Source organism: Equus caballus, chromosome 10 (assembly GCF_041296265.1).
Source record: "Equus caballus isolate H_3958 breed thoroughbred chromosome 10, TB-T2T, whole genome shotgun sequence".
NCBI lineage: Eukaryota > Metazoa > Chordata > Mammalia > Perissodactyla > Equidae > Equus > Equus caballus.
Genome location: NC_091693.1, coordinates 27,462,827 through 27,489,820, shown reverse-complemented (window position 1 = coordinate 27,489,820; position 26,994 = coordinate 27,462,827). Strand labels below are relative to the sequence as shown.

Genomic DNA, 26,994 nt, shown 5'->3' with positions numbered 1-26,994 from the left:
TGTGGCATGTGGGACACTGCCTCAGCATGGCTTGATGAGCGGTGCCAGGTCTGTGCCCAAGATCCGAACTGGTGAAACCCTGGGCTGCCAAAGCAGAGCACATGAACCCAACCACTCAGTCACGAGGTCAGCCCCTTAAAGTCTCATTTATAGTTTTGTATCGGAGAATTCATATTTAGGAGTATTTTTCTCGTGAGATGCTTTTTCTTCCCCTTTTTTTCCAGCAAGGAAAAATAGCAGGAGCTTCCTCTTCTCCATATTTTTAAGTGTTTTCCATTAGTGTCTTATTTTTCACATACTCTGATGCATGTTATATGTAATCCATATACTCCCTAAATTTTAAGTTCCTCTTTCTCCATACATGAAATTCCTAAACATACTATAAATTTAACCACTTTTCTAAATAAAATAATCCACTGATATGGGGGAAGGGAGATGAAACAAGAATAGCCATACAATGACGGAACATGGAAGAAAGGTTCATAGGCCTTCAGCACACATTCCTTTCCACTTGTGCAGACATACGAAACTTTATTATAGCCCCAAACTGGAAACAAGCCATTGTCTGTTAACAGAGAAATGGGTAAACAAAACATGTTACATCCATACAGGAAAATAGTACCCAGCAATAACAAATTATTCACATAAGCGACATTTATGAATTTCAAAATAATTATGCAGGAGGGAAATCAAAACTTAAGAAAGCATTTTATGATTCCAATCATATAAAATTCTATAAAATACAAATTTTCCGTGAAAGAACGTAAATCAACAGTTGTCATGAAGGCAGAGGGAGAGATTAAAAAAGGGCCCAGGTAACTCTGAGAGGTGCAGATATGTCCATCATCATGATTTGGATGGCCTCATGAGTGTACACTTACATCAAACTAATCACACTGTACAGTGTAAATATGTGCAGCTTATAGCACATCAGTTACACCTCAATAAAGCTTTATAAAAAACCATTCAAATGTAAGTCTAGATCTCCTACTTTTTCTCATAACCAGAGGTTTAGAAACTCTGCATTGACTCAACCTTTCTCTTCGTGCCTCGAGAAGGGGAGCCCTGCATCAGTGGCTGAAGATACTGGCAAAGATCATTTCTATCTGGGTCAGCAGGAAGAGCTGCTAGGTCACAAAAACCACATCCCTGGGCTATAGGATCTCCCTTCTGTCTACTCATTTTCTTGTCTATGCAATATCCTTGAGATGACCGGTTGAGAGGCTAGAATAAACAAAGCTTTGTTGCTCTGACAATGGCCTCATCTACAGGAAGGACACAGGTATAGAGTGTACTACACAGTCATCCCACGTAGCCACGGTCACAGGAACATCTTGTATCCGGATGCACCTTTAGAAGAGTTGCATCCTCTCTCTGCAGTCTCCTCCAGTGCATATTAATCAATCACATCCAGTGTTTCTGGACAAACTGGTTTCAGCCTGGCCCCTGTAGTCTTACAACCAGCGACATCAGAAAAACCAAACTTTAGACATGAAGGCACACAATTCCTTTGCAGTACCTGGGGGACAGCTTCCCCAATAGTGCTCGACATTATGTGACATCCCTGGGAACAAAGAACCAAATTCTACTTCTCACGGCAACACTAGAGGTTGTCATAACAAAAATACCCTTCTCCAGGTGACCTCTGGGCCCACAAAAATCCTGGCATCCATGACATAAATTAGGATCACAAAGCCCTGTAGTCTTTCCTAGGTGGCCTTTTGCAGCAATGCAAGTTGGACCAGAACTGGACTCTTTTTAACCCATAAGCCGCCAGCACTACCCAGACTGATATTGGCCAAAACTGGGTCAGGATCATGACCTAATTAGTCAAGAGAGGAGAGAATGAGGCCCCATAGAACACTTATAATGTTCTCCAGGGAATGGGAAAGAAAACAGAGACATTTGCCTTCCCTGAGCACATTGGGGTGAGTGATGCACACTGTGTGGAACTCCAAGTGGTAGAGGGGAGATGGTTTCTACCACAGAAACTGGCAGGGAACCGGCAGGGAAGAATATGCAATAAGGCTCCTAAAAGCTTCCCACAAACCTAGAACTACGGGGAATCTCCCCACTGTGGATGCTCAGATGTATGAGGTTCGACTTCAGGCAGACAACTCCTCACAAAGACACTCTAGTTCTGTTACACTGAACAAAGAAATACCACATTCCCTGCAGGTCAAAGGCCTTTCTCCTATGTAGGCTTCCTGTGGCAAAAGGAGGTTTAGATCTTTAGATGAAGGCTTCCCCAAGTTTGCTGCACAGAAGGAAGTGTCGCTGGGTTGTGAAGTTTCACACTGAAATACAACAGGCCATTGGCTAAAGATTTTCCCACAGCTGTTGCATTCATGAGGTTATCTGGTGTGAAGTTTTCTGTGTTGAATGATGTGGGAGCTTTGGCTAAAGGATTTCCCACATTCCCCACACTCATAAGGCCTTTCTCCCGTGTGAACTCTCCAGTGCTGAATGAGGTTGGACTTTTGGCTAAAGGATTTTTCACACTCATCACACTTATACGGTCTGGCTCCAGTGTGAATTCTCCGGTGTTGATTTAGAGTGGACCTGTGGCTAAAGGATTTCCCACAGTCACCACATTCATAAGGCCTCTCTCCAGTGTGAATTCGCAGGTGCTGAACAAGTTTGCATTTGTAGCTGAAGGCTTTTCCACATTCGCTGCATTTATAAGGCCTTGCTCCACTGTGAATTTTCTGGTGTTGAATGAGGTTGGAGCTTTGGCTAAATGAATTCCCACACTCGCCACACTTATAAGGCCTGGCTCCAGTGTGCACTCTCTGGTGTTTAATGAGAGTAGAGCTGTAGCTAAAGGATTTCCTACATTCACCACATTCATAAGGCTTCACTCTAGTGTGAATTTGCAGGTGCTGAACAAGTCTGAACTTGTAGCTGAAGGCTTTTCCGCATTCACTGCATTTATAAGGCCTTGCTCCAGTGTGAATCCTGTAGTGTTGAATGAGGCTGTAGCTTTGGCTAAAGGATTTCCCACATTCGCTGCACTGGTGAGACTTTGCTCCTGTAACTCTCTGGCAATCACTAAGGATGGAGCTTTGGTTAAAGGGGTTGTCACAGTTGTAACTTTCTCTAGTGTGAATTTGCTGATGCTGAAAAAGTTTATATTCGTAGCTGACTGATTTCCCATCTTCACTATACTTGTAATGACCTTTTTCACTATGAAAGGCCTCCCCACACTTGAGACTGCCATGTGGCTTTGCCTCTTTGAGAGTGGCCTGATGCTGGAGAAGACTCAACATAGCTAGGAAGTCCTTCCCAACTTCCCCACAAGTACAGGGCTTCCCTGACATGTGGATTTTACAGCTCGTCACAAATGAGGCCTTGTCCATCTCCCGTCTGAATGGCTTCTCTTCAGTTTGCTTTTGGTGCTGGTGGAGGTTTGGACTGAACCAGAATTGTTTTCCACATGCCTCACAGGTGTATGATTTCTGCCCAAGATGTGATCCTTGGTACTCAGCCAGGTACAAAATCTCTCCCCCAACCAGGACACATTTCTCACAGGGGTGAGTCTTCTGAATGGGTGGACCTAAATTTGGAGTCTTGCCCAGTGACATCTGTTCCACAGAAACACTCTGCATAGAAGGGGCCTCCTCATCCTCCATTCCATACCAACAACCTGAAAGCACAGAAATGCTGGTGAAGTGCATGCTGTCTGTGGTGGGAGGGGGCAGCTCCACCACAAATGTGTCAGAACACCAATGAACGAGCCCAGGGGAATGTTTTCTACGTAAGGATGGTGGGATCAGGTTGATGACGAAGGGGCTGGTCTGCAGTACTAGAACTCTAAAAAGTCACAAGAATGAGGGAGGCCTCAAAAGATGAAGGATGTAAGGATGGGGTGCAGCACAGGAAAAAGCAAGTCCAATTCACTCCTCCGCTAATGGCCTTCAACAGGGCCTTGGCTGCTGGTGACACACGAGTGCTGTGTGGAATTTTGTGGCCAGTGTCAGGAAAATCTTGGTGGAACTGACTAGATGGTGTTCAAACACTAAGTATATGTGTGACCTGACACTGGAGAACACTGCAGAGGGAAAAGTAGAGAAAAGCTGATGTATAGAGGAAAAAAGGAAGGGGCAGCCAGGGACCAGAAGTCAGTCAAGAAGGAGCAAGGAAAGGTAGAAGTGAGGTGTGGTCACTGGCATTGGTGTCAACACACTGGTGGACACAGGACATGTTCCTGGTTTGATGTGAACACAGCCCAGATGTCAGGCCCTCCCACAGCTGCCAGTCACCAGGGTCAGGCCTCCTCTGAGCTTATCCTGTGAAGCACTCAGGACTCTTCTTCCTAAATCCCAGTCAGACAACCCACAGGACCTGGATGACGTAAGTCCCGAGGCAATGACACAACAGGTGAGGGACTAGTACTGGCTCAGAGCAATTGTGCACGTGACAAACAACAGGAAACAAAACTAAATAAAAAACAGCCCACAGTCCCCAAAGATAGTGAACAGCTCACTAATGGCAACCGCTGGCCCAGAGAGGAGGAAGTGTCTGTTGGAAAGAGGGAGAAAATCCTGGGGAGAGGTACTAGAGAGAGGGCAAGTCAGGTGATCCATCAGGCTCCCTGAAAGACTCCTGACCCTGAATGCTTCCCTGCAAAGCTTCAGGGCAGCCTTTTGGGGGCTGCAGGTTTGAGAAGGCAGCAGTTGCTCAGCCAGCCCTGCTGACCCCAGCAACTAGCCAGGGAACTGGGAAAGGAGGCGGCACCATAGTCCAAATGTGAGAACAGCACAGCCCCTGAAGAAAAGCAAAACAACAGAGTCTAGCTCAGTGCACTGGAGGAGAGGGAGGGCCTTACCCAGTGAGGTCACAAGGGCAAAGTTCTCCAGCATCACATCGTGGTAGAGGCATCTCTGAGTCTCATCAAGGAGACCCCACTCCTCCCAGGAGAAGTATACAACCACGTCTTCAAAGGTCACACTGCCCTGCCATGAATGGGAGATATGAAACCACAAACAGCCCCTCTCCAAAGACCTACAATCCACCCCCCACGCATCTAACCCCATGTTCATCCTCCTCCCAAGCTCCCCAACTCAGAGGTGGTAGTGGGCCCTGGTGCCACTGATGTTACTCTCTCTTCATTGTCCCATTCATCACTGGGGCTAGCCCTCAGTAATAACAGGCAGGTGGCAGAGAGATACAATTTAGGTTCAGGGCCTGGCCTCCAGGGCCTGACCAGCCCCAAGCCAGGCAATCCTCCTAAGTACAATCAAATGTGGTCTCACCCTTCACTCTGGAGTCCCTAATATCAAGGCCCTGGGGCCCTCAGCTCCTGCTCCCTTTCCATGTGCACACCTTTCTTGTGTCCGTGCACCCCCAACCACACCCCCACATTACTCATTGTATGGTACCAAGAGTACCTGGCAAAGTCAGACAGACAGACAGTTCGACCCCAGACCTCTGTTGGATTCCACTTCCTGGGACAGCCTCAAATCCACTGTGAAGGCTGGCCCGCCTGTCTTGGATCTTACATACTCCTGGTCCTCCTCCCACTTTGTGCTGTACTTGAGGTCCCCTCACCAGTCACAGCTCTTTTCTTTTCACCTACCCTTATTCAAAGCCCAACCCTAGTTGCCCTACTCCTCAGCTATAATCAATGGTTAGAGCAACCATAACAAAGTACCATACTGGGCAGCTTCAACAAAAATTTATTTTCTGACAGTTCCAGAAACTAAAGTACCATGATCAAAGCATGGACAGGATTAGTTTCTTTTGCATATTCTGTGTCTGTGTCCAAATTTCTTGTTCTTATAAGGACAACTGGATTAGACCCCATATGATAGCCTCATTTTAACTTAATTACCTCTTTAAAGACCCTATCTCCAAATACAATTCTATTCCGAGGTCCTAGAAATTAGAACTTCAACACATAAATTTTAGGGGAACACAATTCAGCCTGTAATACCAGGCTTACTCACAGATGGCCATATTTGCACCTAAGCTCATCTACTGGCCTCACTGCAACACCCCAGGCTCCATGAAAAGTCACCATAAAATTGTGCTGAGTCAAGAATGGTGAATGAGCAGCAGCCCCAGCCTCAGGGTCACCTTGCCTCAGCTACTCCTAGGCTTCTACATTCATCTCATGTCCATTCTTCCCTTGGAAGCCTCAGCCACGTGCCAGATTATCCTTTTCTCCTCTCCCCACGTTATGGCCACTTTTTTCCCTCACTTGTGATTGAGAGGCCACTTCCTCCGCCCAGGTGCCCAAGAAAGAGATCCAGACTTGGTACCCATCCTCTTCTTCCTGCCTGTTAACATAACGACCATGGCCTGAATTTCTCTTCCTAAATGTGACCCAAAGCTCCACTATGACCACATAGTAGCCACCACCTGAATATGTCTAACGCTGTACATCTCCTCAAATAGCAAGACCTTTATATGCTTCTATCCATTTGAAGCCTCCATTCAGTTTTCCGAAACATGCCAGACTCTTAACTGGTCCAAAACAAAACCCCTGACACCCTCTATAAAAATTACTCCCACTGCTGACTTCTTCAGCCAGTTAATGGAGCTCCCATGCCTCCAGCTGCTAAGACAAAAACCTTGGGGGGGGGGGGGGGGTCATCCCTGACTCCTCCCCTTCTCTTCCTCACTCTCTACATTAAAAATCTGACTGATGCAACCTAAAATAATGAATCTACGATCCAACAACTTCTCCCACCTCCATGGCCACAGTTTACATCCACCTCACCTAGTCTATTGTGGTAGCCTCCTCCCTACCCTCCCAGTTTGTTTCCTCTGCAGCTGAATAGAACAGGTTAAGGGATAAGTAAGACCACCTCCATCTTATGATCCAAACTTCCCTTTGCTTCTACCACCTTCAAAAAAAAAAGGCCCAACTTCCTATGGAGACACTGCAGGTCTGCCTCCCTGCTCTCTGTTCCCATCAGAAAGAAAAAAGACCTACAAGATGGGAAAGGAGACCTACACTTCCTTGAATACTTCCAATTCAGCCTCACCTTCACCATTTTGCACATACTGGTACCAGTACCCATGACAACCTCGTTTTACTGACTAACAGAGTTGGGACCACCTCTATATAAGCCCCAGGCTGCGTTGAACGTTCTTCCAGTGTCCTAGACATAAAGACTGAGAGAACAGCAGGTGAAGAATCCCAAAACATCACAAGCTCGGACGCTATACTGACAGGTCAGGACCAGTGAAGATGTCGGGCATCCTCGCCCTATTTTGTGCAGGTTCCAAAGTGCTTCGACAGTCATGGGAGCCAGCGGGCAGAGGTTAGTAGAGGCAGGCAGCCACGGTGGGGCTCAGTGGGCTCTGGTCCCCACTGTACCTCTGCCCAACCCACCCTCGGAGGCAAGAAGCCTCGGGCTATCTAAACTTTGGCATTCAGTCCTCAGTGTTGGCTCTTACCAACTGTGTGACCCCTACAAGGACTTAATCTCACTACCATCAACCCTCTCTAGTCTGTTCTCTCCGAGCAGCTCCTGGAGAACGTTTTAAACCCCAACACGCACTGTGTCTCTCTCTGTTCACAACCCTCCCAGCTCCCGGTCCAAGCGACACCCCTCCTCACACTGTTCCCTGCGGACACAACGCCGACCCGGGGTCCCGCCGCACCCTCCGCCCGGCCCCCGCCCGCAGCCACAGGCCCCACGAGCGCCTCTCCGGCCCGGCCCCGGGGCCTGGAGCTCGGGCTGCGCTGCGGGCGGGGCGGGCCGGAGCCGAGCGCTCACCTGAGCCGGCTCCCTCCGCGCGGCCGCCGCCATCGGCCTCGGGGGCGGAGCGGCTGGAGAAGACCCGGGCGCCGCCCTGCCGAGACCTGAAGGCAGAGTCGCTGCAGCCCGGCGCTTCACACCCGCCTGTGCGCGGCAGAGACGACGACTCCTGTCGCACCTTCTCGCTCCTGTCACCTCGGTGCAGATACAAAGCCCCGGAGCCTCCGAATGGGAAACACACCTGAGAGGAGCCAAAACGACCGCCACGAGGGGGACGCCGGAAGTCCCGCCCCGCTGTGATGGCACACACGGAAGCGCCCCTCTCCTGAGCCTTCATTGGCTCAACGCTGACGTCGCTCGGCGCAGGATCCTCTGGGCAATGTAGTCCTCACAGGTCCAAAGGCCTCGAAGAAGAGCGCCACATTGGAACCTCATGGAACGAAGGCGGAGCAGCACCGCAGGGGGCGCTGGGAAATGGTGTCCTGGCTCCGAGGGCGGAGGAAGGGCGTCGTTCCTTCTTAAAGGGGCCGTGTCCAGATTCCTGCGGAGTTGCCTGCAACTGATCACTTAAGTATTTAGAGACATTATTTCAGACTCCATAAAGTTTAGCATGCTCCAGAGGCTAAAAATATTATTTCAGACGCCCCCAAAGGTTACACATTCAAGTGGACATAACGTTCCGTGGAGTCACTCACACACTGTCCACTGCAGCTGAAAGCTAATAAACCTCAGCCGTACTGCTCTTCTTGTGCACATCATTCACTCCCGGAGCCTGAAGAGTTTGTGAGTTTCAGTATAGTGATCAGGGACAAGATAAAAAAGACCTCTGCAGAAAATTGGGAAGAATGCAACCTCACCTGCTATGCTTTCATTCTCTGAAGGGTCACAGCCCAGTGTTTTTTCCAACATCTGAAAGCACTTGCTTCTTGTTTTGTCCAGTTTCACAGTCATTTACAGGAGTACGAGTCAGACCCTGTTACAGATTCACAACCAGAACCTACACTTGAAGAAAATGAAAGCAATTCTAAAGGTTTCAAAAACTAATTCTTAATGCACAACTTTCTTTACACTTTGGCAAATTTTTGGATTCTTTACTACTTTCTGCCTAAGTTTTGGGTTCTTAACAGATATGGGTTAAAAACATTAAGCTCCAAACCAAATTCTCCCAAATTTTATATCAGCTGACTTACACTCATGTAGACATTATATAGTCACGTAGACTGACACCAATTGTGTTCATTAGCCCACATGGCTTTTGAAGCTGAGCCTTTTTCTATTTTTATTATTTGTGTTGATGTAGAATCCACTAAAAGATAGCGTAAGGAGATACTGACACAAGGGCTGAGAATAGAGAACAGAAAGACTGGAGCACTGTGAATGTGTGCTCATTCCTGCACTGAGGTAATTCTGACTTACTGAGTGGGTTTGATCTAAAGCAATGAATAAAACTACTCTCTATATATGTATACTTTATCTAAATATTTAGTGAGTTTAAGTAGATGAAGATATAGAATCTTTAAGGATGTTCTGAGGAATTTACTCCTGAATTGAGTTGCCAAAGATCATACCCACTCTCCATGAAAATTATTTTGTGATGGTGATTTGCTAATCTGAATGTATACAAATCATTTGGTATGAAAGATGCTATGAGTTGCTCGGCAAAACCATGTAAGTTGAGGTACCTGGAAAGGACAAGTCCTACCCATAAATGCATGCCTGCCTGCATGCTGCATGTGCACACAGACCACTGCATGATTATAAGCACAAAGAACATTTCCAAAATATGTGCATTCTTGAAAATATACAATAGGTATGCCAAGGATAACTTTTGGGATCTTGAATTAGAAAACATTTTATTTTATTTATTTATTTTTTTTTAAGATTGGCACCTGAGCTAACAACTGTTGCCAATCTTCTTCTTCTTCTTTTTTTTTTTCTGCTTTTATCTTCGCAAACCCCCCGTGCATAGTTGTATATCTTAGTTGCAGGTCCTTCTAGTTGTGGGATGTGGGATGCGCCTCAACGTGGCCTGACGAGTGGTGCCATGTCTGCGCCCAGGATCTGAACCCTGGGCTGCTGCAGTGCAGCGCGCGAACTTAACCACTCAGCCACAGAGCCGGCCCCTAGAAAACATTTTAAAGCTTATAATTTTCTTGTGGAAAAAATTAACGGGTTCAGTATTTCCAGGTAATGAAGCCCTATTCAAAGGACCATCTAGGGAAGCCACTGAGCGCTGACGTAAAGCCTGTAAAGAGTTAACACATTAGATACATGCTAGATGGGATGCTGCCTAAATTTACTCAGTTGAATTTTGTTTTTTAACAATATTTATATTAATTGAAGTCTACATCCATCTTCCCATCTTCCCAAGTCAGAATATCCCCAGTTCATCTCCTGTTCACTTGAGACATTCTTTACCCACCTATATTTACAAGATAAACATTTTGAGTGTTAGCTTAAAATTCAAATCAGCATTGAATTTCTACTGTCAAACCCCCCAAATCTGAAAAAGCTGTACATTACATTTTCATGAAATTCTGTGAAATAACATTACACAATTTTGGAGCATCATCTTTGAATAATTATTCACACAATGGTTTCTTTGTATCCTACAACTACAGTCATGAACCACATATAAGATGGTGGTCCCCAAAAGATTAGTCCCATATAGACTAAGTGTGTACTAGGCTATACCACCTAGGTTTGTGTAAGTACACTCACGATGTGCACACAATGACGAAATCACCTAACGACACATTTCTCAGAATGTATCCCCGTCATTAAGCAACTCATGACTATACTGTGAGGGCAGGGTTATTACAATTGTTACTCAATACTGAATGCAAAATTCCTGGCAGATTAACTGGCATAGTTTGAGATGATAAATTTATTAAACACATGATAGAATGTCCTGGAGGGAACGTAGAGCCCAGGGGCTACATTTGGGAAAAGATGTTTTCCTTGCCCAGCAGGCAAAGCAGAACTGAGAGACACAGCTGTCATTAATGAGCACAAAGGAATGAAATGCTGAGAAACATGAAGACACAAGTCAAGAAAGGTGTTCATCAGCCAATGGCTTGGGTTCACAATCAGGGCTATCAAAAAGGACAAAACAGAAGTGAGTAAGTAAAAGGAGCCAAACATGCTCACCAGGATCAGGATGGTGCATGTGGCTCCGGAAGAAAGTCTATTGCTGAGAATGTATTGGACTCACTGCTTGTATCTGCAAAGAACAAAGACAGTGGAGCCGTTAGCCAGACCATGAGGCTCAAACACATTATATCTGTATCACAGATGCTGACTATATTTTCTCAGTCTTTTAATCTGTCTGGAATATCCCAGGAAAATATGCATATATTTTCTCCCACACTTATGTTTCTGCTCCTCAACAAAACTGTCACTCTCATAAGAATATTGATATATACTAAAGAGTTTCAGGATCCAGCAGAGGAAATAGTGAAGCCAATGTATTCTGGGAATCAAATTTGAGTTTCATCCAGAGAGGTAGCGGGACAAAGCTTAATGGTCTGGAAACAGCTCAGGAGGCAAGTCAAGCTGAGGCCAAGCCTCATGCCCATTCTGTGTAAACAGAAGACAAGTTTACATCCAGGATCATTCAATCAAAAACTTGCCATTGGTAGATGATTTCTTTAGGGACAGAACCAACTTGTTAGCAAAGACCAACTGACCCACCTCTGTGGGTCTCAACACACGCCCCATTTTGAATTACAAAGTTAAGTCATAAACTTATAAACAAAAGAGTGGAGAAAGTTCCAAGAATCTCAACTCTAGTCTGAGTAAGGAAGATAATATTCAAACTTAAGTTAGTAGAAACTACTTCATCAATTTAGAGTGTATGTTAGAGGCTGATTTTATTTGAATCAGAGGACTCCAACGACAAGGAAAGATTATTAGGTCATTATCATTACACCAGAAAATTTCTTCACTCACATAAATGGTTTCAATTTAATAATAATTTTAAGAGCAAGTCTTTCATAATTACAAAGCTATTTTGCGTAGATTGTTTTGTAATAACAAAGATAAGAATCAACCTAAAATCTATCAATGGGAGATAGAATAAGCATTAGATAGTTGTGGACACAAGCAATAAATTTTCTCTACTGTTTAACTTTCAGGTCATAATTTTGCATTATAAAAAAGTATCAGAATATCATATGTAGATAGCTCTTTTTTCCTAAAAATAGGAAGAAAATTAATTTATTTGTGTGTTTATATATGTGTATGTGCTTATATTAAATACTTAAATTAAGTTTTTAAAACCTTATAAAAATGGTATCTATTAAGAGAGAGGGAAAAACGTGGAAGAGACAGGATTAAAGACAGATTCCTTTAAATGTACATTTTGCTGTTTTTGTTTTGTTTTGTTTTTAAAGATTGGCACCGGGGCTAACATCTGTTGCCAATCTTTTTCTTTTCCTTCTTCTTCTTCTCCCCAAAGCCCCCCAGTACATAGTTGTATATTCTAGTTGTAGGTCCTTCTAGTTGTGCCGTGTGGGATGCCGCCTCAGCATGGCCTGATGAGTGGTGCCATGTCTACGCCCAGGATGCAAACTGATGAAACCCTGGGCCGCTAATGTGGAGCGTGCGAACTTAAATACATGGCCACAGGGCTGGCCCATGAAACATTTTAAAATACAATTCACAAAAATGAAATAAAAACTCTTGGGGCAATTATCTCAGAGAAATGAAAGCTTATTTTCATATATGAATGTTCATAGCATTTTTATTCATTATAGTGAAATACTAGGAACAACCCAAATGTCCTTCAATGGATGAATAATTGAACAAATTCTGGTATATCCATACCATGGAGTGCTACTCAGCAGTAAAAAGGAAGGAACTACTGATACATGCAATACTCTGAACAGACCTTAAGCCCATTATGTTTAGTAAAGAAATACCAAAAAGCTACATACTGTAGTATGCCATTCCATTTATATACCTTCTTCAAAAATCACAATACTACAGAGATAGAGAATGGATTAGTGGTTTCCAGAGAACGGGGACAAGAGTGGGGTGTGGGGCTGGTGTGAATACATTTTAAACACAGCATGAGAGAACTCTTTGTGGTGACAGACCAGTTCTGTATCTTAACTGCAGTGGTGATAATGTGAATCTATATATGGCAAGAATTTGGGAGAATTACACCCACACACATTAAAAATGGTGAAAAGTGAATAAGGTCTGTAGTCCAATTAACAATGATGTACCAATGTCAATTTCTGGTTTTGATGTTATACTACAGTTACATAAAATGTCACCCACCATTTGGGGAAGCTGAGTGAAAGGAACATGGGACTTTCATACTATTTATGTAACTTCCTGTGAGCCTATAATTATTTCAAAGTAAAAAGCTAAAAATAAAATAAAAATATAATTGCGTATCAAATCTTAGGCCTTAGCCAAACAAAGAGAAATTATTTCTATCTAATTTTAAATTCAATAATTTCACTCTATTTCTACACTAATAAATAACTGAATGATGTAAAACATTTCACTAACATTATTGAGAAAAATGGTTTAATTTTTAATTATATTTATATATCTAAGTCTATATATCTCTACAGCTGTCTATGCCTTTATCTACTGATACATCTTTGCATATCTGTCTATTTTCCCCAAACATCATTTTAACTTAAAGAAAATAAGGAGTCTTGAGGAATTGGCTGAACCCACGTCTAGGGCAGGAGGAACAGAAAATAAGCCCAGACACCTCACTGTACAAGAAAGCAAGGGAGTTATCAAAGGCCACTGGTATCATGTGAACAGGACATAAGAGCTAATGTGAACAATTCCCAATGGTTAAGTAGGAGATATTTTCTGCATCAAACTAATACTTACAATGGACAAAAATATAAAATTTTTAAAATTCTATGTTTACTATTACTAAAAGAAAAATATCTTCACATTTGGAAAACAGCAAAGGATCAAACCATCACACTGAGAAAGGATAAATAAAAGAATCAAAATATTTTTGTGTATCTTCTTTTACCTGAACTTTTTCTTCAGTAACTTTCTTCTTTGTAAAGAAAGTGTTCCACCTAATAAAAGAAAAGGGGGGGCTAGCCCTGTGGTCGAGTGGTTAAGTTCGTGTGCTCTGCTTCAGCAGCCCAGGGTTTCACCGGTTGGAATCCTGGGCTGGGTGAGGACACGGCATCGCTCATCAGACCGTGCTGAGGCGGCGTCCCACACGCCACAACTGGAAGGACTCACAACTAAAAATACACAACTATGTACTAGGGACCTTTGGGAGAAAAAGGAAAAAAAAAAAAATCTTTAAAATAAATAAATAAATAAAAGAAAAAGAAAAGAAAAGGGAAGGTAGACCTGGACCATCACCTATACTAAGGGTACAGGCAGTAATTGTCAATGGCTGCCAAACCCCTTAGGTGACATAGGGATTCAGGTATAGTCAATATATTGACTACACTGATCACAATCTCACAAAAAGAGAAAAATAAGATATCATGTGCTTTATAAAGTGATGCAAAAAGTAGACATAGCCACATATGAATAATTCTGAATCTGATCTGATCTCTAAAATAACTACCTTTTTGCGAGGATACAAGGCATAGGAGAGCATGATCAAAGACATCATGAGAAGGCAGTAAGTCAAATCAGAACATCAGAAAATTCAATGTGGTGTACGTTCTCTTTCAAACAATCAAAATTAGTATATACAAGGGAGTTCTCCATAGAATATAATAAAAATCAAGATATATAAAATGTGGTAAGAAATGATTTCCTGTTTAAGATTTTTAAAAAAATTTTTCCTTCTCCCCAAAGCGCCCCCAGTACATAGTTGTATATTTTAGTTGTAGGTCCTTCTAGTTGTGACACGTGGGACGCTGCCTCAGCACGGCCTGAGGAGTGATGCCATGTCCATACCCAGGAGCCAAACCCGTGAAATCTGGGGCTGCTGAAGCAGAGTGCACAAACTTAACCAGTTGGCCACAGGGCCAGCCGGATTTCCTGTTTCTTTAAACAGACCTGTCAAACTATTTAATAAATGCAGGAAAATTTGAATACTACATCTGTTTTGGTATTACATAATATGCAGGAACTATTGTTTATATTTACGTATGATCAAGATACTGCAATTAAGTTAAACAAAAAAGTCCTTGCCTGTTAGGGACTCTCACTGAAGTATTTAGGAAGGCAGTGCTAGGACTTCTGGAGTTTGCCTTAACTGAAGCAGTTGCTGGGGGAGATGGAGTAGGGAGTTTAGATGAAATGGTTTAGGCTGTGTGATGGGGACTTGTGGTTTTTTATAATACCCTCCTCATTTTTCTAGATATTTAAAAAAAAAAAAAATCCTGTAATATTATTTACAAAAGACTTTATATTAAAAAACATGCTGAGCTTTGTTTTCTGTTTGCTGTAAGACTGTCCTTTTATTCTGTAATGTATCATATTTTCTTATTTTGTATCTTACAACCTCTCAAGGTCAGGTAATATTACTATATTTCCAATCATTTTTCCTTAGCAAGGTTAAAAACATTAAATGCCTTCAATTTTAGGAGAGGTAGAGTGCAGTCAGCCATGCCAGGGGAGGTGTCAAGTGGGGAAGGGACAATCCAACTGTGTGGGTTGTTATTTCACAGCTCTCACCAAGGTGTCACTTCATTTCAGATCATCAAACTCAGGGTGTTATCTAAAATAACAATTTTTTAAACCAGAAAAACTGAAAAAAAAAGAGGTTCAATTAAAAGACTATGCATGGGGCCAGCCCTGTGGCCTAGTGGTTAACTTTGGTGTGCTCCGATTTGGCGGCCCAGGTTCGGTTCCCGGGTGTGGACACACACCACTTGGTGGCAGCCATGCTGTGGTGGCAACCCACATACAAAGTAGAGGAAGCCTGGCACAGATGTTAGCCCAGGGGGAATCTTCCTCAGCAAAACAAACAAACCAACAACACTACGCAAACATATGTCTATTATTAGGAGAAGATTATGGATTCCCAATACTATGCCAATATTATCCCAATATCTGACACCATTCACGGATAAAGATGCAGTATATTTGGGGATACTACCTCATAGACAACTTGTATTTCTCCCAAAATTATAAGCTTTTAAAAAGTATTATCACGGCTAAATGTTAGAAGCACACACAAATTGTTTAGAAATGAGCCACAATGCCAGCTATCAGCATAAATGAGGTGTCCAAAAAAGATCAGGTGAAAATGACAGTGAGATGAGGACACTGAGGTCTAAGAACTGAGAGAAGGAAGCTAAGCAAAGGCTTAGCTCTGTTTAAGGCCAATCTGAGGGTTCTCTTTTCTAAATATGATGAGTTTTTACTTTGCAAAACCTTACAGAATTGTAGTCTGAAAGAGAGAGAAGGAAAAGAAAGAACCACTTAGTTAATAATGGTCAATCTTAGGAATAAACATGAAGACAGAGAAACTTTCATTTGTTGCTTCAAAACCACACTAAGCATCCAAAGCATGTCATATGTTATTTTCAGTGTACGAGACATATCAGGAAATGAAACTTAGAATCAGAAAACATAGACAGTTGAGAAAGATGGACATTACACAATAATTAAAGTAAGTAAAATAAGCAATATATAATAAGAGAAAAGTGCCTTAAGAGAAAAAGGAGCCCAACTAGGGGGAAGGAGGTAGAAGGGATGCAATATTAAATATATTAATAAGGGGAGATCTCATTGACAATCGATTAGTTCAGGTAAATCTTGAAAAGAGGTGAAGAAATAATCCATGTGAATATTCTGGGCGTATGATACAAGTAAAAGAAACAGCTAGCGTGCTATCAGGTCCCACGCAAAGCTAGGTGCCCATGCACACGAAAACAGCTGAGTGAGGTGGGATATTTAAGAGAGGAGGTCACACAGGAACATGAGGCTCCACAGGGGTCCCATAAAGATGTTGAATTTTCTCTTAGAAAAATGGTAGCCATTACAGAATTTAACCAAAAGACTGACTTTTTCTGACTCATACACTGAAAGAGCCACAGAGTCTGGTAAGTTGAAAATAGTCTGCAGAAGCATAAGAGTGGGAGCAGGGAGACCAGTTAAACAACCATTGAAGGAATCCAGATGAGAGAGGATGATGGCTACGACCAGTCTCACAGCAGAAATGCTTATGGGAAGTGGTTAGATTCCTGATTAATTTTGAGAATAGAGCCAACTGGATTTCTTATCAGAGTGGATGTGTGTGTGAGGGAAAGAATGCAACAAAGATGATATCTAGACTTTTGGTGTGCCCCAGCAAGTGGAAGAATGAAGTTGGCATAGACCGAGATTGGGAAGGCTGTGGCCAGGAAAGGATTGGAAGGAAGCTCAGGAGAAATTTTTTTTTTTGAGGAAGATTAGCCCTGAGATAACATCTGCTGCCAATCCTCCTTTTTTTGCTGAGGAAGACTGGCCCTGAGCTAACACCCATGCCCATCTTCCTCTACTTTGTATGTGGGACGCCTACCACAGCATGGCTTGCCAAGCAGTGCCATGTCCGCACCTGAGATCTGAACCGGCGAACCCCGGGCCACCGAGAAGCGGAACAAGTGCACTTAACCACTGCGCCACCGGGCCAGGCCCAGCTGTACCATTTTGCATTGCCAACAGCAAGTATATGAGAGTTCCCATTCCTCCACATCCACTTCAAGATAACTTTAGATCACAGAAAGGTATCTCTACAAAACGTTGATGTGATTCCTGAAGAATTAAAACCTCGTGTGTGTTCACACGTGCATGAGTGCATGTGCCAAGTGTGTTAGTGCCACATTTGTATGTATTCATGTGTCATGCACGCATATTTTTGTGTCTATGCATGTGTTTGTATGTCTTTGTATGTGTTTCGTGTGGGTGGGTAGGGCAGGGAAACGGACAGACAGGAGGGGTGTTTCTGGGTACTCCTAAAGCTCATCGAATTGTGCATTATAAAAGATTTGGCTATTCCAACTCAACATAGCGCATCTGCACAACTGCATCAGGGCCCCAGAATGTCTTCCAAGGTATTCACAAGGTTCTCTTAATAGCCTGGAGCTAAGTGGACACATCTGACCACTTTTCTGTGTGCTTTCATATCTATTGTTTCATTTTATCTACCAGCAGTCAGCTGAGTGATGAATATGTTTGTTTTTACCCTTCTTTATCATAAGGAATAACCAGAGTTCTAAACCCAGCAAAACATGCTCATAATGCTAGAGTGTGGATGCCCACAAGATTTTGTGCCCAGTGTGCTTTCTAGTATACCTGGAATTGCCTGACAGAACATAGGATACCCAGTTTAATTTGAATTTCAGATGAGTAATGAATAATTTTACAAGGTACACTGCATGGGACATATTTATACTAAAAAAACAAAAATTCAGTATTTATCTAAAACTCACATTTCACTAAGTGTCCTATATTTTTATTTCCTAAATCTGGCAACCCTAAGTGTGTCAGTAAATGCACTATTTCAATTGGGTATAATTTTAATATGTGAAAATGGCTGTATTAGTTTCTTATTGCTGCTCTAATAATTACCACAAACTCAGTGGCTTAAACAACACAAATGTGTTATATTACAACTCTGGAAGTCAGAAGTCTAAAACGGATCTCACTGGTGTGAGCAGGGCCACCTTCCCTTCTGGAGGCTGTAGGAAGAATCCATTTTCTCGCCTTGTCCAGTCCTAGAGGCCACCCACACACCTAGGCTCATGGCCCCTTTCCATCTCGAAGCCAGTAATGGCTAGTTGAGTCTTTCTCACCCTGCATCACTCTGACATCTTCCCTTTTCTGCCTATCATTTCCCCATATAAGAACCCTTATGATTAGGGGCCGGCCTGGTGGCACAGCAGTTAAGTTCACACATTCCACTTCTCAGCAACCCGGGGTTCGCTGGTTCAGATCCTGGGTGCGGACATGGCACTGCCTGGCAAAAGCCATGCTGTGGCAGGCATCCCACGTATAAAGTAGAGGAAGATGGGCATGGATGTCAGCTCAGGGTCAGTCTTCCTCAGCAAAAAGAGGAGGATTGGCAGTAGTTGGCTCAGGGCTAATCTTCCTTAGGAAAAAAAAAAAAAAAGGACCCCGTTGAGGGGCCGGCCATGTGGCCTAGTGTTTCAGTTCCACGTGCTCTGCTTTGGCAGCCTGGGGTCAGTTACCAGGTGCAGACTTATACCACTCAGTGGCAGCCATGCTGTGGCAGTGACCCACAGACAAAATAGAGAAGGTTGGCAATAGATGTTAGCTCAGAATGAACCTTCCTCAGCAGGAAAAAAAATAAGAAATACCCAATTGATCCTCTGATGATCCTCACTGCCAGAGGCAGCTCCAAAGCCTGGTATGAGGCCTCCCTGCTTAACTCTGTTCCTTGCTACAACCTCCACAACCCAGAATCACCTGTGAATCTCAGACACCCACGGCCTCTTTCCATTTCTGTGCTGCATTTGCTGTGCCCTTTGCAGTCAGAACTTCCCTCTTTCAACTTACCCCTCATTCAAAGGCCAGTCTCACTGACTGCCCACCCCAGTCCTACTGGTTCTCAGAGATGACCATATATGCCCCTCAGCTTATCCTCCACATTGAATGAAATACCTCAGGCCCCACCAAAGTTGCCACAAAATCCATGTTAGTCCCTTGAAGTAGAATATGCACCAGCTTTAGCGACTGAGTTATTAATCTGCCAACTCCTATGTTTCTGCATCCATCTCATGTCCAGTCGTCTCCTGGTAACCTTCACCACCTATGAGACTACCCTCTCCTCAACACAGTCTCCTTTCATGGTCACTTACTTCCCTAACCTGAGTATGTGTAGCTCAATCCCTCTGACCAGATATGCAAGCAGGAGGGCTAGACCTCTGCCACCACTTTCCCTTTCCCAGTCTGAAAATGCCTTTACCATCACAGCCTAGAGATTGCCCCTCCTAAATTTAACTCACGGCTCCCTCACCTGGACATTGTCAGTAGCTACAATATTTTGGATGTCTCCATCCTGAACCCCTCCCCAGATTTCCAGACCTGGGTCTCCAGCTGCCCACTTGATGCCTTCACTCAGCGGTCTTGAAATATGTCAGACCTTAAAATGGCCATAACAAAGTTCCTGATATCCCCAGTGAAAACTACTCCTACTATCAACTTCTCCATCTCAGTTGACAGAACTTCCATCCCTCTAGTTGCTTACGTCAAAACCCTAGGGTCATCTCTGAATCCTCTGCTTCACTTCTTTACTGTTATAGACTGAATGTTTGTGTCCCCCCAACAAATTCATATGTTGAACTCTCTGCCCCAATCTGATGGTATTACGAGATGGGGCCTTTGGGGACAAATTAGAATTAGATGAGGTCACAAAGGTAGAGCCACCATGAATGGGATTAGTATTCTACGAAAGTCACGAGAGAGCTTGCTTCTCTCTCTTCTCCATCACGTAAGGACACAGGGAGAAGATGACTGTCTACGAACCAGCAAGCAAGCCCTCACCAGACACAGAACCTGATCATGCCAGACAGCCTGATCTTGAACTTGGAGCCTCTTGAACTGTGAGAAATAAATTTCTGCTGTTTATAAGTTACCCAGTTTATGGCATTTTGTTATAGAAACCTAAGCAAACCAAGACATTTTCCTTCCACTCCGTATTAGGAAATCTAGCTGACCCTTAATAAACGTATATCCAGAATCCAGCCACTTCTCCTAAGCCACCATTCCACTCCATGAACCCTCAATTGGACTACTGCAGTAGCCTCCACCCTGGTTTTCCTTCCTCTTCCCTCACAATCTGTTCTCCACTGCGCAGCCAGATGGAGCCTGTTAAGACCTGGGCAAGATCATTTCCCTCCTCTGATCCAAACCTACCATCACCTCCAAAATAGATACCCAACTTCTCAGGCAGACATTCCAGCCCTTAAACCTGTCCTCCTGCTCTGTGCTCCCACCTGAAGGAAAGGAGAGCTATGGTTTCCTTAACGCTTCCAGCTCAGCTTTACCTCTGAGTATTTTTACATCCTGGTACTGGGATAACCTTTCCACACCTGTTTATGTTAGGTTCTAGAAACGTAAATACTTCCATATACTTCCTGGTATGGACTCAGGACCCTACGCTTGGTGGGGTTTCTCCAGGGTCCCCAGACCCAGGGTCTGGAGTAACGGCACCTGGAGTCCAGGACACCACAATACAGAGAACATGTGGGTGGGGGAAGCAGCCAGTGAGGGAATGGGCCACCCTACACATACCTGTGTAGGTTCCATGGGCTCTTCAGCAGCCAGGCTTTAAGAGGTAGACTGTAGATGAAAACTACCATGTCAGTTCAGTGGGTTCGGGCCCCTGTGAACCCATGCCTGGCCCCTGAGGCCGGTGAGCTGGGGCTGCATGTCTAATCTCTGTCAGCCTCGGCGTCTCATCTTCCTAGCTCTGTATCCCTGAGCAATATTCAACCTCCTACGTGCCTCGACGTCTTCACCCTCCCTCAGTCTGTTCTTCCAGTGAAGAGCCTTCGGGAAACTTTTAAAACCCTAATGTAGTTTGTGTCCCTCCTCAGGTTTTTGTTTTTGTTTTCTGCATTTTGTCCCCAAATCGCCCCAGTAGATAGTTGGATGTTCTAGTTGTGGGTCCCTCTAGTTGTGGCATGTGTGACGCCGCCTCAACATGGCCTGATGAGAGGCGCCACGTCCGCGTCCAGGATCCGAACCCGCAAAATCCCAGGCCGCTGAAGCGGAGCGCGCGAACTTAGCCACGCGGCCACGGGGCCAGGCCCCCTCCTTTGTTTAAACGTCTGCAGAGCTTCTAGAATCCTAAGAATGCAGGGAGAACCCTCAGCCTGCTATCCCAAGCGTGCTCTGCCTCAAACTCTGTTCCTCGCAGGCACGACGGCGCCCAGGTTTCCCGAATACGCCGAGCTCAGCCGCCCCCGCCGCCACTGCACCTGCCGGTGACCCGCTTGTGACGCTCTCCCACCCGCCAGCCGCCACACTTCCGAGAGCGACATGAGACAGGAGAAGCTGAGGCGGAATGTTCACTCACAGCCATTGTCAGAAAAAGGCCCCCACCTACGAGCGCCTCATCGTCCTAGACCCGCAGGCCTGGGCTGTAAGGACGTGAGCAGACACCGCCCATCGGGGCTTGGGGACGGCGAGGCCCGGGAGACGCGGCACGTACCTCAGCCGGCTCCATCGGCGTGGCCGCCGCCATCCGGGCCTGCGGGCGGAGCGGGGCCGGGAGCGGGCCGGCGGTTCTCATACCGACCCTGGTACGGATCATCTCGGGCGGCACCGCGGCCGAGCCTCAGACTCGCTTTTCTACAACGGGGACAACTACTCCTCTGAGTCCTTCTCAGTCTTGTCACCCACGCCCCGACCCACCAATCACAACTTCTGTCCGGATGAACACACCCGAACAGCCAAAATGACCGCCCGGAGGAAGACGCCGGAAGTCCCGCCCCGCGCTAGTATCACGCACGGAAACGCCTCTGTCCTGAGCCTTCATTGGTTCAGCGAGGCAGCAGTTAGACGCAGAGCAGACAGGGTAATGTAGTTCCTACGGATTCAAACGCCGCGGGTAAAGCGTCACCTACCGGGCCTCCAGCAGAAAATTTTAGGTGCCTTTCCCGTGAGGGTCCCCGGGAAGCGGCATCTCGGGTCCCAGGGCTTAGAAGGGTCTTCGTCCCTTCTTACAGGGGCAGAACTCAGATTTCTGGGGAGTGTTGTGTGCTGCCTGTTTCTGTTCACCAAAGTGTTTGAGGATGTGTAATTTCAGGCCCCGTGAAGCTCAGCATGCTTCTAGAGGCTAAACAAATTATTCATATTCTCCTAGAGGCTACGGATCCAATGCACATATCATTTCATAGTCATCAGACACAAAATGTGTCCACTGGTAGCAGAAGCTAATAAACATTCCATGTTGCAATTCGAAACCATACACTATGAAGTGTTCGAGTTTTATCACCCTCTGTATGTTCGGTCAGAGACAAAAGAAAAAACACTCCAGATTGGGCCATGACAGGAAAGATAGTAGAGGGAGGTTGAGGTATCCTGAAGCAGGAACACAAAGGTGGATCTCTGTAGTTACCACAGAAAATATCTCCCCTGACTGTATAATAAATTATTGTGTCCAATTTAGTGAGCAACACATTTATCCATTTACTATCTCTTTTTGGATAGCTGACAGTCACTTCCTTCTGGGAATCTGACATCAGTCTCAAAAATAGGACAACAAAAGATACGCTATTTTGATATGGCACAGGGGCTGCAATGTTCACAGGTGGAGCCTGTCTGAAAAGGGTGCTCTGAACCCGATAATGCATGGGGTAACTTAAATCCAAGATCTCATCTCATTGCTGGAAAGTGGTTATCATTTCCCCTGTGATGACAAGGACTGCTCAGCATGAGGAATTGATATTATCTGAGAAAAACAGTTGTAAAATGCAAATTACAAAAGGTATTAATAATGACCATGTAGTGATTCAGAAGTGTCTTCAGGGACGGTAAAAATGTGAAGATTTTACAGCAGGGATGTCTGAGAAGATAGAATTAAGCTGAGCATGGGACTAGAAGCACCACTCTCAAGACTGTCTCCAAAATATGATTTTTTATTCTTAAAATCATTAAGCAATACCAGCGTTCAGGGAAAGTTAAAGGGGACATTAAGAGTGGGCAGATGGGAGGGCAAAAGGGGTGATCAGGCTCACATGTGTGGTGATGGACTCTAAGTAGTTTTTCGGTGGTGAACATGATGTAATCTACACAGAATTTGAAATATATTACGATGTACATCTGAAAGCTATATAATGTTATAATCCAATGTTACCGCAATAAAAAAAAAGAAAAGGGGGGGCCGGCCTGGTGGCGCAGCGATTAAGTTTTTACGTTCAGCTTCTCGGCGGCCTGGGGTTCGCCAGTTCGGATCCCAGGTGCAGACATGGCACCGCTTGGCAAAAGCCATGCTGTGGTAGGTGTTCCACATATAAAGTGGAGGAAGATGGGCATGGATGTTAGCTCAGGGCCAGTCTTCCTCAACAAAAAGAGGAAGATTGGCAGTGGTTGGCTCAGGGCTGATCTTCAAGGAAAAAAAAAAAATGTGGGCAGAAATGTAAAAACATACAGGGAAGCTGAGGTGTCGTCTTTATTCACTGTTCTAACAAATGATCAGTGAGTAAATATTTGGCTTCAAGACGTTATTGGAGATCCATGAGAGACACTGGGGCACAAAAGGGACCCCCGGAGGAAGACTCCTACCCTCCTGGGGTTATATTCAAGGAAAACACAGCAATCATAAAAGAAGGAATACTAAATCATATAGTAGGTTGGAATGTGGTAGGCACAATGCAAAGTACATAGGATGAATGTGCTTAGAAGCAGCATATGGTATGGATATTACATAGTGCAGTAAGGGAGGCCTCTTTGAGAGGGTCATTGACCAAAAACTTGAAGGAGATGTGGGATGACTATGTGGGTATTTCTGGCATAAGTTCTGACAGAACAAGCAGGTGGCTAGACAGTTTTGGTGGGTTGAGCCTTCACAGGGCTCCTCAGCAGTGGAAGGCCTAGGACTCCAGCTAAGTCAGCCATTAGCCTGACTTGCTCATTGCAGAGACACTCAGGGGAAGCGTGTGAAAGCTTGCCTCTGCCTCCAGGAGTCTACAAATTTCCACTTTGGTGAACTAGGGGCTGGAACCACACAGCCTCATTTTTCATAGAATCCTCATTTTCAAGTTCGATTCCTGGTCCTTTACCATCAGCGTCACCTGGGGAATGGTTAGAAATGCTTTCTCATTTCAGAATGCAACCTAGTGACATTCTGTGGATCAAGCCCTAGAATCTGTGTTTCAACAATCTTTCAGGTGATTCTGAAGCATGTTCAAAAACATTCCATCCTGTTGTGGTTTCCGTGGATCACGTCACTGTGTTTCTTGTAATAACGAGTCCCGTCTAAATCTGCAGGATTTTTGAACTGATATTAAAAAGGGAGGGGGGTCAATATAGGTTATTTTCCTAATACAAAACGCTATATACAATCATAAAGTAGAGTGTGAAAAGTCTATGATATTTCTACCTCTTGGAGAAAAATGTTTGCAGTACAACATTATCTTTTCAGAATTGTGTCTGCACATGTGTGCATCACTCAGTGTGTGTCTCTGTGTTCAAATATATTCCTTTATAAATTGTTTTTCTCAGTAAAAATAAAGTCAGACTTTGTATACCAATCTGTTTTGATTCTCTTGCTTAATATGACTTGGACAGCCTGAAGCTACTGTCTCCTTTTATACCTGATACTTCCTCATACTTCTTTCTCTTGAAACGTTATGGACCAAAAGCTGCCTCCTTTTAAAGACTGCTTTGCATTCTGTCCTCTGCAAGTACCGTGGCCAGCCAGCTGCTGAGGCTCATGGCTACTCTTTGCCTCTTGGTCCCTGCGGGGCCCCTTCTCCAAGGCCAAAGAAAACTCCTCAGAGGCAACCACAGTCCTCCAGTGCTCGTCCAGCCCTTCTGAAGCTCCCCAAGGTCAGCAAAACCAGACCAAATTGTGATGGCATGAAAGCCGAGAGGCTGGCAATCATGTCCTGGGGTCGGATTCAGGTGTGGCTCCCAATGAAGAGTACATGAGGCCACATCCTGACCCAAGGGCAGGTCCTCAAGACTTCATGGACTTGTCCACAAGAGAGGGGCCAGTACTGTTCAGGTGCCACAGGTAGAGTGTCAACTTCTGGAGTAGGAGGAAGTGGGACCTCAACTTGTGAGCCAGAGGTGAGGACATCACCTCTGGATGAGGAAGCTGGGATGCAGTGGCTGGTGGCACCTGTCTGCACCTGACCTCTGTTGCAAGAGTGAGGGTCTCCAGCTCTGGGGCTGGGGGCCCAAGGGAACTTGGCCTGAGGTTTAGCAACACCCTTGCCTGGGTAGGCCCCCCTGAGATGTAACAAGGCGCCCCTGAAAAGATGTAGCCACAGGATTTCCAGTTCTCTCTGCAGCCTGGGCTCTGATCTCTGTTGCCTCTGCTGTCCAGGTTAAGTTCAGCACGCTCCACTTCAGAAGCCTGGGTTTGGTTCCCGGGCATGGACCTACACTACTTGTCGTCAGTGGCCATGCTGTGGTGGTGACCCACATACAAAATAGAGGAAGACTGGCATAAATATTAGCTAAGGGTGAACCTTCCTCAAGCCAAAACAGGAAGTTTGGCAATGGATGTTAGCTCAAGGCGAATCTTCCTCAGCAAAAAAAGAGAAAAAAGTAAGTAAATATTTCTAAAAGCTAAATAAGCCTCTTACCAGTTTTCCAACCCAGGAATCTCCTCCAGAACCCAAGAGACAGTTCTTTGAAATGCAATCATCAAGGAAGATAGTGCCCCTATCCTCCAGTTTTGGTGGGAGTAGGAGCCTAACTTCAGCAGGAGCCTAGGTCCAAGTCATAAGACTACTTCTTATCATAAAGGTATGAGAAATTTTTCTTTAGATAAAGGCACTCAGCAAATGCCAATGGCCCCTCCAATTATGAGAATTTATGATGAACCATATGAGAAATGGTGCTGTCAAGTCCTTGTACTTGAGGACTTGTTTTCATTTATTTTAAGAACATGTATGTAATGGGTTGTATCTTCCTGGCTATATAAAAGCCTGAGAGTTCTTATCGACTTCACAATCTCTTTACTGGATTGCCTGTGACACACGTGACATTCTGGTTTAACGCTATCAAAAATAAAATAGTTTTCTTTCTCTTCTACTTGTGTGGAGAGGTTTTCTGTGTTAACAGGACATTTTGTTTATAATTATGTTTCCCCAATAGTTTCTATCTCAGAACTCCAAAACACTGAAAATCCCCTACATGGCATTATCGTGAAATCCGGAACTACATTAGTGAATAACACTAACATTTTAAAAAGTCATCTTTGAGTAATTATTATTTACATTTTTTATTACCGTAAAATATACATAATGCAAAATTACCATTTTAACCCTACAGTTCAGTGGCAGTTAAGTACATTCACACTGCTGTGCAACCATCACAACTATCCATCTCCAGAATTCTTACATCATCCCAAACTGAAACGCTGTACCCATGAAACAATAACTCCCCATGCTCCCAGAACCTGGCAAGTACCAGACTACCTTCTGACTCCCAGTACCTAATGTAAGTGAAGTCAGAAATCACACAGTATTCATCTGGTTGTATTTGGCTGGTTTCACTTAGCGTTGTCTTCAAGGTTCATCCATGTTAACGTATGTGCCAGTACTTCATTTTATAAGGCTGAATAATATTCTATTGTATATATATGCCACATTTTGTTTATCCATTCATCTCTCGATGGACATGTGTGGGTTTTCTATCT

At 44.4% G+C, this 26,994-nt stretch overlaps 1 protein-coding gene and 1 pseudogene across 25 annotated transcripts in view; both read right to left on the bottom strand.

Annotated features, from left to right (window-relative positions):
• Positions 1–504: 504 nt before the first annotated feature.
• Positions 505–26,994, bottom strand: part of LOC111775466 (zinc finger protein 211-like) — a 51,665-nt gene continuing 25,175 nt past the window's right edge. For 2 of the 25 annotated variants that reach the window (XM_070225010.1, XM_070225011.1), the window contains 5 exons: positions 10,863–10,935; positions 8,570–8,709; positions 7,731–8,271; positions 4,829–4,955; positions 505–3,646 (listed from right to left, as the gene is read on the bottom strand). In XM_070225010.1, coding sequence (XP_070081111.1) covers positions 2,355–3,646; positions 4,829–4,955; positions 7,731–7,763 — 1,452 coding nt within the window. In that variant the 5' untranslated portion in view covers positions 7,764–8,271; positions 8,570–8,709; positions 10,863–10,935 and the 3' untranslated portion in view covers positions 505–2,354. Of the gene's footprint in view, positions 3,647–4,828; positions 5,182–7,730; positions 8,279–8,569; positions 8,715–10,862; positions 10,936–21,831; positions 22,128–26,994 lie in introns of those variants that run through there. The other 23 variants (XM_070225028.1, XM_070225029.1, XM_070225018.1 and 20 more) reach the window with 21 other exon arrangements.
• Positions 10,603–11,550, bottom strand: EQUCABV1R-PS917 (vomeronasal 1 receptor equCabV1R-ps917 pseudogene; annotated as a pseudogene).